Source organism: Cherax quadricarinatus, chromosome 85 (genome assembly GCF_038502225.1).
Source record: "Cherax quadricarinatus isolate ZL_2023a chromosome 85, ASM3850222v1, whole genome shotgun sequence".
Classification (NCBI taxonomy): domain Eukaryota; kingdom Metazoa; phylum Arthropoda; class Malacostraca; order Decapoda; family Parastacidae; genus Cherax; species Cherax quadricarinatus.
In genome coordinates, this window is record NC_091376.1 from 11,360,014 (window position 1) to 11,374,164 (window position 14,151).

Consider the following 14,151-nt stretch of genomic DNA (forward strand, 5'->3'; position numbering starts at 1 on the left):
TATTTTAGTGCAACTCTTTAAAATCAATTGTATATTTCCTGGCTGCAGCAGGATACACTGTACATGTTATCTTTGTGATCGGTATTGAGGGTTCTTTTCTCGCAGGGTTATTTGAGACGACTTTGTTGATTGCCTGGTCAACCAGACTTTTGATGCTAGCAACCCGCAGGCCTACACAGCCAACAGAATTTGGCTGATGTGTTACTAGTAGCAGGTATTGGCCCAGTTTGTATTTACATTGATGGGGTGACATCGTAGGGTGACAATGCCAGGGTGTGTTGGGCGGAGCTGCAGGGGGTTTCTTCACCACTTACACCACCTGCTGCTTGCCTCCTGTTAAACCACTTCCCGTCATCGTCACTTGTACACTAACTCCTAACCTACTACTGCTCCTTCCGTATCTTCACCCTCACCCTCCTTCACAAGTGACAGCAACTTCAGCAATGCTGGGAGGAAACCACAATGAACCCTTGCTTGAATGCTTGACGATATCCTCACTGAAGTCTCCCACGTCAGGTTAACAGATTTCAACACCTTGTATGAGCCCCATCCTATGTGATGAATATGACAAGGGTAACATGGCTAGCTTCCTCCCCCCCCCCCACTATGTAATTATCACAGAAGTGACCCTGTTTGCCACCTACTGGGGAAGGGAAGGATCCTGCTCAAACTAGCGAAAGAAAGGACTTGGTAGTCAGCATCCAGAAACAAATTGCTAAAGGTACACTAAACCGGATAACATCAGTAAATACACGACTGGCAAATCTGAGATTCATTTTACCTTAAAAAAAGAAAACGCCAGATACAGCCACGCTCCATAAAGGTTGCAGTCAAACAATTGTGAAAAACTATAGACCGATAAGCGATATAGGTGAGTACAAACAGGAAGCGCGTCTGTCAGGCGCTCAGTAGACGGAGGATCAAGCCTTCACCACGTCTTGCGCTGAATGACCCACATGGGTTGACCGCTTAAAATTAATTAACCATTATAGACCGATAGAATTCATATCATATATTAAAAAGCTTTGAGTGCTCGCTAAGAAATAAAAATGATAATCATAGAATCTCAACATTTACACAGGGCATTCCTCCATACTAATACACAGTGAGTGTACTGAAAGAAACTCACGGCTAACATAACATACACAGAATTTGCGAAAACGTCGGACAAGTGTGATCACGATATAACACCACACAAAGCGTACGAGCAGATTATTTTTTTTTAAATTAGGAGCCAATGAGTAGTAGTGAAGAGTAAGTCAGAGGATGCTGCAGTGGAAAAATCATTCCATTACCGTTTTCATTCTCTTATACGACAAAGATATAAATCATGGGACTAACATCCTTAGCAGATACTACAAGTTGTATCCGTGGCACTCACTGATGACACAGTGAACCTCCAAGCTGACATACAGCAGCTCCTGCAGTGAACTACAAAAAAATATGATGCATCGCAAAGTAAATAATGCCGATAGATGTATATATTATTATTATTATTATATTATTATTATTATTATCATAATCAAAAAGAAGTGCTAAACCTACTAGGGTCATACAGAATGTATGAATTGGAGACGTTGCACATGAGTTTAATTAATATGGGAAATATGATGTTCAACAAGGGCAATTTCCGTTATAATTACTCCGATATGGAAAATTTAAGAAGTCAAGTCACTCGATAGAGCAAAATGAAATGTAAGGGACTTTGAAGTAATGATGTTAGAACAATGTTCAAGGATCACAACAGTGTTAGTATCACAATGAAAACATCTTGTTACTAGATTAAATATTAAACTCCAAGATAAAAGGACTCAAGTTTAATGTTGCCAGCCAGTAAGCCAGGCTCAAGATATTAACTTTTTTTTTTTTTTTTTATTCGCCGGTATTCTCCCGGCCCGGGTCTTTTCCAAGTAGTGGTGACCCGGCCTTAGCTCCCTATCTGGGGAGTGTCTCGAGACCTAAGTCTCCCATGGGAGGAGGTACAAGTACCCCCCTCATCTTTGGGACCAACTGTCCCCCGCCCTCACGGGGCTCGTAGGGAGAAGCTAGGCCTCTGGTCTGCCATCTGCCCCGCCCCAAAGGGGCTCGTGGGGATGGCAGTCTTATGAGCTGCAGGTAGTAGCAAGCTCAGGCCTCAGATCAGGGGCTTCTTGAGACATTAACCTATAATATAATTATCGTGAGTTGTCGAGGAGTGGACCTGGGTCCACAATCACAATCTCACACACACACACACACACACACACACACACACACACACACACACACACACACACAGGAGCTCGGACTCGACCCCCGCAACCTCAACTAGGTGAGTACACACACACACACACACACACAGCTGAGTCTCGACCCCTGCATCCACAATTAGGCGAGTACACACACACGACAGTGGAGTGAATGATGAGTTTTTTTTTTTTTTGTCACCCTGCACAGCCTCGATATACAGATACCGTGAGAAATTAACTTCCAATTATTAATATACTGATGATAGAGGTGGTAAATACTGAACAGTACGATGGTCTGCTACTAGCAGCACCTAGTACTATGGTCTGCTACTAGCAGCACCTAGTACTATGGTCTGCTACTAGCAGCACCTAGTACTATGGTCTGCTACTAGCAGAACCTAGTACTATGGTCTGCTACTAGCAGCACCTAGTATTGGAAAAGATCACCTAGATTAAAAAATCTAACAGTAACAGCTAACGTGCTTGAAAGTTATTACCAACAGCTAAGCTGCTGAAAAAGCTAACACCAAAAGCATTAGATAAGATACCAGTAACAACCAGTGTACTTGAGGAGCTACAATAAACACCCAGCGTCCTGGAAAAGCTATTAGTAACAACGTACTGGAAAGCTACTGGAGACAACCACCAACCTTGACTGTGAAGCTACAGAGTACAACAATCACAGTAGAGATTGCTACATCGTGCAAACTACTACTGCAGAGACTACTACAGCGTGCTAACACCGCAGAGATCAGAGACTAATACAGTGTGCTAACGTCCACGGCAGAGCTTATTACTACAGCGTGTTAACAACTACAGCAGACTCACGAAGGCCAGGCAGGAGGAGCAGCCCTGGTAGTCATCAGGATCCTGGACGGACCACATTCGTCGTATAGGAAACATGGCGCCGCGCTGGGACTGGGATTAAGCACTATTATTATTATTTATTAGTGACAATGTTAAACCCACAAGGGTAATGAAGTGCCCGAGGAAGGGGAGGTAATCAGGTTTATTCGAAAAGAAGGGCAGCTTCAATTCCGTGGATCTCGAGCACTTCAAAAGCAACAAGGTACCTACCTCGGCCTCATTGAAGGGGTGAGGAAGTGTGATAGAGAACAGCAACTAACTTTCGCAATATCCTGACATACCTCTGGCAGGTTTCGAGAGTTCTCTACCCTTGCAGCCAGGACTAGGGCCAGGAAAGAAACTTTATAACACTGCAACCAGTTGTTTTAGTGTTGCAGCCTGTTTGTGGTACTAGCTGGCGTCCTCGACGTAATATTAACTAAAAACCTACATGAAAAGACACAATACTGCATATGACTTTTTATGAAGACTTTTTTTTATCTCAGAATTTTGGTTCACTACTGACTGAAGTTGTAGGATCCAGCTGAGTTACAAGTACTTCTAGCACTTTGGTACACATACACTAACACAAACACACACACACACACACACACACACACACACACACACACACACACACATACACACACACACACACACACACACACACACACACACACACACACACGATCAAGCTAAACTCACAGGATAAGGCCAGCCCTATGGTCACTAACACCATGTGCTTGATTGTCCACTTATTGAGGAATAGAGATAGTATAATAGCCTATGATCTCAAGTCATCTTAATGAAAATATGATACCAGACATATAAAGCAAATATCCTAAATTTGCTTGTAACATAATACAAATTGTAGATATACATCCAGAGGTACATACTCGTGCTACAACCCTTATGGAGCCTAGTTCCTAGGCCTTTTGTGTATCCATGTGTTCTTGCGATAGTTTATTACCGAATACACAATAGCTTCAGCAGCAATAAAAAAAAATCTACCACTATCCCGAACTCCATATCTACTGGAAAGAAACTTTTGAAGCTACCCTATACCATATGAAACAATAAAATTCTGCATCTGAAGCTACTAACTGTGAAAGATTATTACAATAAAGTTGCATGTTATACCTGGTTGAAATTAGGGAGTGTTTTTGTGAACACCTTGTATATCAGGGAAGCATTAGGTAGCTTTTGTTCCCACAATGTGAGCAACATACAGAATAATGTCGCTGCATGCTGCAGGTCTCCTCACAATGTACAGCATACAAAATACAATGTACTGCGTGTGTACCTACCCAGTATTACCGAAGAGCCTCGTAATATGATAGTCTCACACTCCTGACATCATAACTAGAATTCACAATACTGTGAAAGTGTCACTTTTAAAGGAGTACTTAGGGAGGTGAATTTGCCCTAACTATCACATGCTACAAGTCTGACTATAGACAGAAAAATATATGTTGAAATCAATCGTTTTAATATTCTGGCTGGACTCTGGTATTTCCTAACTGATCTCCCTAACCCAGTTTTTACTCAACCTTCAGTCACCATAGTGTCTGATAACGTCATACTTCATCTTTTATACTGGTGGAGGACCATCTTACAACACACCCCAGCCACGGAATATTAGGGAAAAAATGGTTCAGGGGCTCTGTTAGGCCTACCCTAATCCGGTTAGCTTTTATATATTCTGATGAACCTCTCTGTTGACGTGTATACACAGAGCAACAGTATGTAACTTGGAGGTTGTATATCTCAGTATGTATACACTTTCTTTAATCTTTGTATTAGGGATGAAGGCATTCTTGACTTTGTAAGTCAAGAATACCTTCATCCCTAATACAAAGACAGGTGTTAAAACCCTAATACAAAGGCAGGTGTTAAAACCCTAATACAAAGACAGGTGTTAAAACCCTAATACAAAGACAGGTGTTAAAACCCTATAAGCAAACTCTTCTGATAACTTTCCACCTACTTGTTCTTACTCTTCTCTTGTGTGAATGTACGAGGTACATATCCCGTTGGTCCCGAATTCAGTGCTACTACTGTTATGCCATTATCAATGGTCGTGTGCATGTATATCTGAGACTACTAACCATTAGTAAATCAATGCTGTGGTTAGGTTACGTACGGTTCGTCAGGAAACAGGACAAGTGTTTCCTGACACGAGTCTTAGTCAGATGACCCGCCATTGGAGCTTTTGGTCATCTGACCGAGGCCTTCCGATGGCTTACCAGTCCACCCGTTTAAAAAAAATTATTTTAGTTATAACCATGTGTTTTATGCTATGGCTGCAACACTTCGCAATCCACAAGCTAATTATATACATTGGGAAACACTAACCACGTGTGGAATAAACAGCGTGAAGAATGGGAAATATTTGATCCGAGGAGGTGGGAGAGTAGATACCATTTTTTGGATGGGGATCCTTTTACCTTCATCAAATCAACTCTCATGAAGGAGGCACTATTTGCTTAGGAAATTTAAACACCCTCAACTACCAAGTCACGAGCGATGGTCCTAAACTTTGTTTACATTTCCTCTCTAAATTGTAGTTTACTTATAAAGTAATGACCACACTGCTTAGCGCCTCATTGATGGTGTATTAATTAAGCTGTGCTGAGGCGCTAAACTTAAAAGCAGTCTAACTACCGGGACGGCTGTTAACAGAAGACATCCTAGGGCTAATAAAATAAACCCAGGAGGGTCATTAAGCCAAGTTAACTCAACAATGTTAAGAAGATGGCACCAGATATCGGTAATGTACTATTAATAAATAAATAAATATATAAAAATAATATAATTGCATATATATATATATATATATATATATATATATATATATATATATATATATATATATATATATATATATATATATATAATATATATATATATATATATATATATATATTAGTCGTCTGTGAGCTCTATCAACACATTTTGGTTACTCATGCAACTGCTTCAACAATTATATTTTTTTATAAAGCAAACAAGAGAAATATGAACAGTAATACATAGTGTAAAGCGTGTTATCTTCATGACCGGGCAAGATGGCCGCCTAGTGTTCAGTGCTAAAATTTAACAAAACATGGAAATCAGGCTTTTAAAATGTCAACCTGTATCAAGGTTCCCTTCTCCCGTGAAGAAACAAGAGTGGAACTGGCAAAGCACTTGTGTAACAGTGGCGGTTCAATCTTATTAAGTACAAGGAACTCTTCTGACCTCATATTTTGCTGACCATACATCAGGAACATCCCTCAAGACACCAGTACCCTCAGATAATGTGTTCTAAACATCACCACTGGCTACCTAGCAGGTGAGGCATCCACAGCTGGCGCCTCGCTGGACAGCACCAAAATTAATATTAACACTCACGGATTTGGTCTTCCTGGAGAAAAGGGAGAGGAGGCCGCGTCTCTTGGTGTCCTGAGGCTGTGAGATGGCAGCCATGGTGATGAGGTCTGTGACGGAGAGTGGCGGGGCGTGGTAATCCTGGGGCACAACACTAACCTCCTGCAGTTGGTAGTCCGCTAGGGTACACGAACCACGCAGCTTCTCGTCCACATTCACTGTAAACACAACGAACTTCACTGTAATAAGGCGGCATCACTACCCACAAACTTCATAGTAACATGGCACTTAATCGCCACAAAGACAATTAATTTAACTTGAGCAAAGAGTTAAAATTAGACAAGTGATCAGGTATGAATAGCAACAGCAGATCAATACTTTCAATTCACAAACCAAGTAGATAAAGTGAATGGCGTTTCGATCCCTCCTGGACTAACAGTCACGGGCCCAGGACGAACAGTAACTGTCCAGTTACAGTTTCCAACTTACGAGTTAGTTATGAACTGTTCCACTTACGGTACCGAGGCCTTTATTCTTCTTAGCACTTTCAACACAAATCACAGTTTCAACCTGAACGTTCATTCCTTCGCCCACAAGAAACAAATGGTACAATAATAAGCAGAGATCCTCCCTGAGATGGTGTCTTAGTCTTAACCCTCAGCAGACTGGCCTCTGTTACACAGAGGTGCTCCCACTACCTGACTTGACAGCTGCGTGCCCCACACACTAACAAGTCAGACATACAAGTAAAACATGAGCAGCATAAGCCATTACTTGCATCGTGTATGGATATGGATGAGGCAGAATGTCAAGGTCTCACGTGCGTTTGTTGTTTTTTTACAATGTTATTTTTACATAAGACTTGTAATTCTATCTCCGCTAACTTCCAATTCCAGCCATATCTAAGATACGTTACCACGCCCCAGGATGTCACCCACAACAGTACACTAACACCACAGTACATGTCTGCTGCTCGGTGATCTGCTCATGGTCTCCACTCATCCCAGGATCAAGCCAGAGTACCTCCAATGACTATCGAAGGCACTATCACTGAATCACAAACCACTACTACACTATGTACTACATCATATAATGTGGCATTATAAATGTCGTCATTTTAAGCCAACTTTACCGACTTGACTTACAGAGTCAGCATTGTTTTGCCAAAAAAGTCAAGCGTACATTTATCCTTGTGATAATTCTGTAGTGGTCTATATACACCTTCCTTCAGTGGCAGGCTCGATTATGATAATGATGGGGGAGCGCTAAACCCGTAGGATTATACAGCGCATGGGGGGGATGGAAGGTATTCAGGCTTAATTCAGGGAACCGGAGCATGGGTCCAATTCCCTAGATCAAGAGCCTCTCACCAACGTCAAGGAACCTCCACTGAGGGGCGGCAGGCTTGATGCCAGTGAAAAGATTTTAATCCAATGAATCGAAGCTACATTTATTTTCCTTGGATCGAGCCTTATTGCCTCGCATTCCCCCAGACGCTGCCCGACCCCTACGGGTTTGGCTCTTACTCATGAAAACACTAATAATCATCCATGGATTACGATGAGTGAAGTGTTGTATACACGAGACGAGTGACAGTCCACCAGTCTTTTCTCAGTAGATCAGTCCCTCCTCGGTCCACCAGTCCCTCCTCGGTCCACCAGTGCCTCCTCGGTCCACCAGTCCCTCCTCGGTCCACCAGTCCCTCCTCGGTCCACCAGTCCCTCCTCGGTCCACCAGTGCCTCCTCGGTCCACCAGTGCCTCCTCGGTCCACCAGTGCCTCCTCGGTCCACCAGTGCCTCCTCGGTCCACCAGTGCCTCCTCGGTCCACCAGTCCCTCCTCGGTCCACCAGTCCCTCCTCGGTGGAAGAGGAGGAACGGCGGAAGAAGAGTTTGAGGTAATCAGTTCGTCAAGACAGATGGACTAAACACTGACTCCAGGCTGTAGGACTGATTACCTAAAACTCCTCGTCTTCCACCGTTCTTCTCTGTATTGGACTGAAGAAGCCACTGGCTGGCGAAACGTTTCCTCAATAATGATTCCCAAATGTTGGAAGTCTCATTCTTCAACGTGCGCGCGCGCGTGCGTGTTTAAATGTGATGAATGGTTTTGAAAACCGACAAGTTGAAGATTGAGACACTTATGCAACATATGGGAATCTTGATTCAGGTAACGTTTCGCCACACAGTGGCTTCATCAGTCCAATACAAAGTAGAAAGGTGTAAGGAGAGGAGGAGTTTGAGGTAATTAGTCCCTCAGCCTGGAGTCGATGTGTTCAGTCCATCAATCTTGTAGAATGTATAGCATAGCGCCGTAGACGTGGCTTATATACTGTAGTGAGGTGAGGTGAAGCAGGCGGAGGCGGGGTCATAGTGGTACCATCCACTAGTCGAAGTAGGTCTTCGTCCAAAGGTTGAACAAGTGTTGAAGAATTCTTTGTAACAAGATCCCATGATGCTGCAGTGTCTGACAGTTGTGATGAATGGTTTGAAAAACCGACAAGTTGAAGATTGAGACACTTATGCAGCATATGGGAATCTTTATTCAGCATCATGGGATCTTGTTACAAAGAATTCTTCAACACTTGTTCAACCTTTGGACGAAGACCTACTTCGACTAGTGGATGGTACCACTATGACCCCACCTCCTCCTGCTTCGCCTCACCTGACTACAGTATATAAGCCACGTCTACGGCCCTATGCTGTACATTCTACAAGATTGATGGACTGAAGACATCGACTCCAGGCTGAGGGACTGATTACCTCAAACTCCTCCTCCCCTTACACCTTTCTACTGGACTGATGAAGCCAGTGTGTGGCGAAACGCTTCCTAAATAAAGATTCCCGTATGTTGCACAAGTGTCTCAGTGTTTAAATGTGTACGTGTATCGCCTGAATCTACATGTTTCTTGTGTGCGAGTTTCTGGCACCTTCATGGTACAGTATTTGATAAAGAGATTGATGATCTTGTAGAGTGAGGGGGGAAGGGGGTAATGATAACATTCCAGTGATTACCAAGAACTATGGAGGAATGAAATACGACGCAACCACATACCAGCAGTACGTCGACCCAGTAGACGATGATCAAATAAATATTCCCAAAAGTAAATCCAGGAGAAAGGTACATAATGGGTCCAGGGACTGTACCTCAACATTACAGAGGTACATAATGGGTCCAGGGACTGACCTCAACAATACAGAAGTACATAAAGGGTCCAGGGACTGTACCTCAACATTACAGAGGTACATAATGGGTCCAGGGACTGACCTCAACAATACAGAAGTACATAAAGGGTCCAGGGACTGTACCTCAACATTACAGAGGTACATAATGGGTCCAGGGACTGACCTCAACAATACAGAAGTACATAAAGGGTCCAGGGACTGTACCTCAACATTACAGAGGTACATAATGGGTCCAGGGACTGACCTCAACAATACAGAAGTACATAAAGGGTCCAGGGACTGTACCTCAACATTACAGAGGTACATAATGGGTCCAGGGACTGACCTCAACAATACAGAAGTACATAAAGGGTCCAGGGACTGTACCTCAACATTACAGAGGTACATAATGGGTCCAGGGACTGACCTCAACAATACAGAAGTACATAAAGGGTCCAGGGACTGTACCTCAACATTACAGAGGTACATAATGGGTCCAGGGACTGTACCTCAACATTACAAAGGTACATAATGGGTCCAGGGACTGTACCTCAGCATTACAGAAGTACATAATGGGTCCAGGGACTGTACCTCAACATTACAGAGGTACATAATGGATCCAGGGACTGTACCTCAGCATTACAGAAGTACATAATGGGTCCAGGGACTGTACCTCAGCATTACAGAGGTACATAATGGGTTCAGGGACTGTACCTCAGCATTAGAGGTACATAACGGGTCCAGGAACTGTACCTCAGCATTACAGAGGTACATAATGGGTCCAGGAACTGTACCTCAGCATTACAGAGGTACATAATGGGTTCAGGGACTGAGCCGCAAAGTTCTGATAGACGAACAAGTTAGTGGTAAGGAATTATTCACATGTTTATATCTGGTCACAATGTTAACGAGTTATTTATACATGAATTAGGTCACAAGTAAATCCAGGATAGACTGAAACGATGATTACGTGACTTAACACAGCTGGCAATACACCTCTACACACCTTGAACCTAACAGGATTAGCTCCAACAATAGTAAAGAGCTCTAAACAAGCTTACGTTAAAACAAGTTTCGTTGTGTAGAGCTGTAGAGCTCTACACGTATTTTCTATCGTGATGCGCTAAACCTGTGGCCAGTGGCGGACCTACATTTTTAGGGCCCTGAAGTTTGAACTGTTATGGGGGCCCCTTCACAACCCTTTCTCATAAAGTAGATCCAAAATTTTTAAGCAGTGTGGACTGAAGTGGCTTCTCCGGCCCCTCCGGGATTAGGGGCTCTGAAGCTTAAGCTTCATTAATTTCGTAGCAGATCCGCGCCTGCCTGTGTGGGTTATCCAGTGCAAGTATTAGTGGCTCGATCCTCCGTCCGCAAATCACGGCAGACACTGAACACCAGCTGTACACAGAAACCATTGTCCCAATTAAAGTTTATCAACTTTTATCAACTGTCTCCGTCTACACACACTTTAGAACCAGGCAAGAGAATCCTAACTTATAAGATACTCAAAGAATTAAGCAATCTTAACGTGAACAACCTTGTTGGGTCGAGAGGAAAACATGAATTGTAAAGAAGCAGCAAGATGATGCTGAGAGCCAAGAAGTGAATGAAAAATTCATAACAGCATATGACTTTTGACAACGCTTCATTCAAGAATACATTTATCGAATTGTAACTTTAATAAAGCTACCCTTGAACGAAAAGTTATAGTCTTATAGCCTTGCAAGTGCCTCTTTTCATTCTGGAAATAAGTTCAAATAATCCTAAGATACATTAGAAAAGAACTACAGTGCGACACTACTCAATAAAATGGAATACAATAGGAAGGGATGTAGCCGAGGTCAACACAATACATGGATTCAAAGGTAAATATTTCAAGAGTCCAGACGGGCTGGAAGTAAAGCATCAGATAATCTACGGGCAAAAGTGGAGTCCCAATAGCTAGGTGTTAACCTTACCCATACACACAAAATTCAATATAATACCGCACAGAGACTGGTATAAAAGCTAGAGGAACAGGCAGAAATAACAAGGAAAGAACTACAGAAAATCAAGGGATACTCAAACGTAGGGAACTATAATGTTGTAACAACAGGAGGTCGTGGTTGTCATAGACTTGCAGTAATGTGCAAATTAATTAGGACAAGAGTAAATTTTGCGATTACCTCATAATAGGTCTTAGTCCCCAGCTTAATTAATGTAGTTTGGGTTCTTTTCTTTTTCAGATGACTTTGCTACCGACTTCTGACAACCATCCAGTTAGGGTGTTACCTTGCGACTCTCATCAGTGCTACAACAGCTGTTGCTCTGTAAGGCTATTCCTGCAAGCATGCTTTGTGAATGTGGTTTCTCAAAATTCAGGATTACTGCTGAAATTCCTGATGGATGTTACACCTAGGAAGTATACAAGTATTGCAATCTTAGAAAACATGCTGATCTGATTATCAGACACATCGTCGAAAATTTTAACCTAACAAAGTCAAATGTTAGTCGTATTCTGAAAAGAGCTGGTGACAGTGGTGGTAGTGGAGTTCTAGGCCCAGGAGGATGTGGAAGAAAACGCCAGACAACACCTCACGACAACAAGGTTATCAAAAGAAACAGTGTGAAGGATCCCAAGAAAAAAAGCGAGATTTGGCTTCAGCCGGCATAAATGTTGATTCTTCAACTGTTCTACGAAGGCTCCTTGCAGTTGGCAGAATTGCCAGAAAGCTGGTAAAGAAACAATTATAGACTACTGCTATGAAGAAAAAACGGCTGTGATGGGCACTGGATCATATGGGATGGGTGACAGATGAATGGGTGCAGATCAGTGGTAGTGAGACGAAGCAAAGGCGAACATCTTCCGAATGAACACATTCAACAAGCGCCAAAACACCCACCTAATATGTTTTGGTGTAGTTATGCTGAAGGCCCTTGACGGCTTGTTATTGTTGAGGGAACGATGAACAGCGACAAATACAAGGCAATCCTGGCAACTCTTTGCTTCCCATTGTGGACAGATACTTTCCTAAGCATACCCCCGGCCGGGATTAAACCCGCGGTCATAGTCTCAAAACTCCAGCCCGTCGCGTTAGAGTTTTGAGACTCTATGACCGCGGGTTCAATCCCGGCCGGGGGTATGGTTTGTTTGCAATCGTGTCATTACGATTTCTTGAGTCAGCGATACTCTCCTGGTTGAGAACGCATTTTCCAGCAGGATCTTGCTCCATGCCAAACTTCCAGAAAAATGCTGACATTCTTTGAAGAGAGTGAGCTAAGCGTTCTAAATTAGCCTGGAAACTACTGACGTCAACCGAATTGAGAATCTATGGGCACTAACGAAACGCAGAATCGCAAACAGGACTGTTCAATTGTGGAGAAGCTAATTGCTGCTGTTATTAGAACCTGGTACCACGGCGCAAAGAACTTGTCAAAAATGTGACTCAAGAAATCGTAATGACACGATTGCAAATAAACCATACCCCCGGCCGGGAGTTTTGAGACTCTATGACCGCGGGTTCAATCCCGGCCGGGGGTATGGTTTGGTTTGTCAAAAATGTGTTCAACATCGGTCGATTCTATGCCGTGGCGTGTATCAATGTTTATAAAAGCATAGGGTAGTCATATCTCTTATTTAATCAATTATCTGCCATATCATTGTCCTGTATTTTTCAAATGAGCATTATTTTTCCAAATGTCTTATTTCATCACTGTCCAAATTAATATGCACACTAGTACACAAGGACAACATCTACCATGGTTGTAACAACAGATGGTCATGGTTGGAAGCTGCACAACCATGCGAGTCAGAGATCAGAAAACATTTCTTCAACATAAGAATTTCAAAGAAGTGGAATAAACTTAACGAAGACAGTGAAAACATTTTCAAACAGACTAAAAAGTCAATATCACAGTTCTATTACGCCTCAGTTGGTCGTTGAAAGTTGTTAGGTAAGACACATATGCAACAGTTAGGTATCTTTATTTCGAAACGTTTCGCCTACACAGTAGGCTTCTTCAATCGAGTACAGAAAAGTTGATAGAAGCAGAAGATACTTGAAGACGATGTAATCAGTCCATCACCCTTAAAGTTTTGAGGTGGTCAGTCCCTCAGTCTGGAGAAGAGCATTGTTCCATGGAATGAAACAATATTGTTTCATTCCATGGAACAATGCTCTTCTCCAGACTGAGGGACTGACCACCTCAAAACTTTAAGGGTGATGGACTGATTACATCGTCTTCAAGTATCTTCTGCTTCTATCAACTTTTCTGTACTCGATTGAAGAAGCCTACTGTGTAGGCGAAACGTTTCGAAATAAAGATACCTAACTGTTGCATATGTCTTACCTAACAACCTGTCGGTATTTTATACCATTTTTATCGTTGAAAGTTAATAAGGCCCAAGAGCTAGAGCTAGAGCTCCCCCCCCCACACACACACACTGCAAAGTTATTACACGTACTGTACACAGCAGAGGCCAAGGTAGCAGTAAGAACAAGCCAGGGTGACTGAGGAACCTACCTGCTAGTACAATGGAATATGGCTTATTATGCTGACACACACACA

At 42.7% G+C, this 14,151-nt stretch overlaps 1 protein-coding gene across 11 annotated transcripts in view; it reads right to left on the minus strand.

Moving 5' to 3' along the window:
* The window catches only part of LOC128703166 (serine-rich adhesin for platelets-like), a 434,412-nt gene that overhangs the window by 133,086 nt on the left and 287,175 nt on the right, over positions 1-14,151 (minus strand). For 9 of the 11 annotated variants that reach the window (XM_070103364.1, XM_070103362.1, XM_070103361.1 and 6 more), the window contains 2 exons: positions 6,465-6,658; positions 3,057-3,146 (listed from right to left, as the gene is read on the minus strand). In XM_070103364.1, the coding sequence (XP_069959465.1) occupies positions 3,057-3,146; positions 6,465-6,658 (284 nt within the window). Of the gene's footprint in view, positions 1-3,056; positions 3,147-6,464; positions 6,659-6,833; positions 6,990-14,151 lie in introns of those variants that run through there. The other 2 variants (XM_070103369.1, XM_070103365.1) reach the window with 2 other exon arrangements.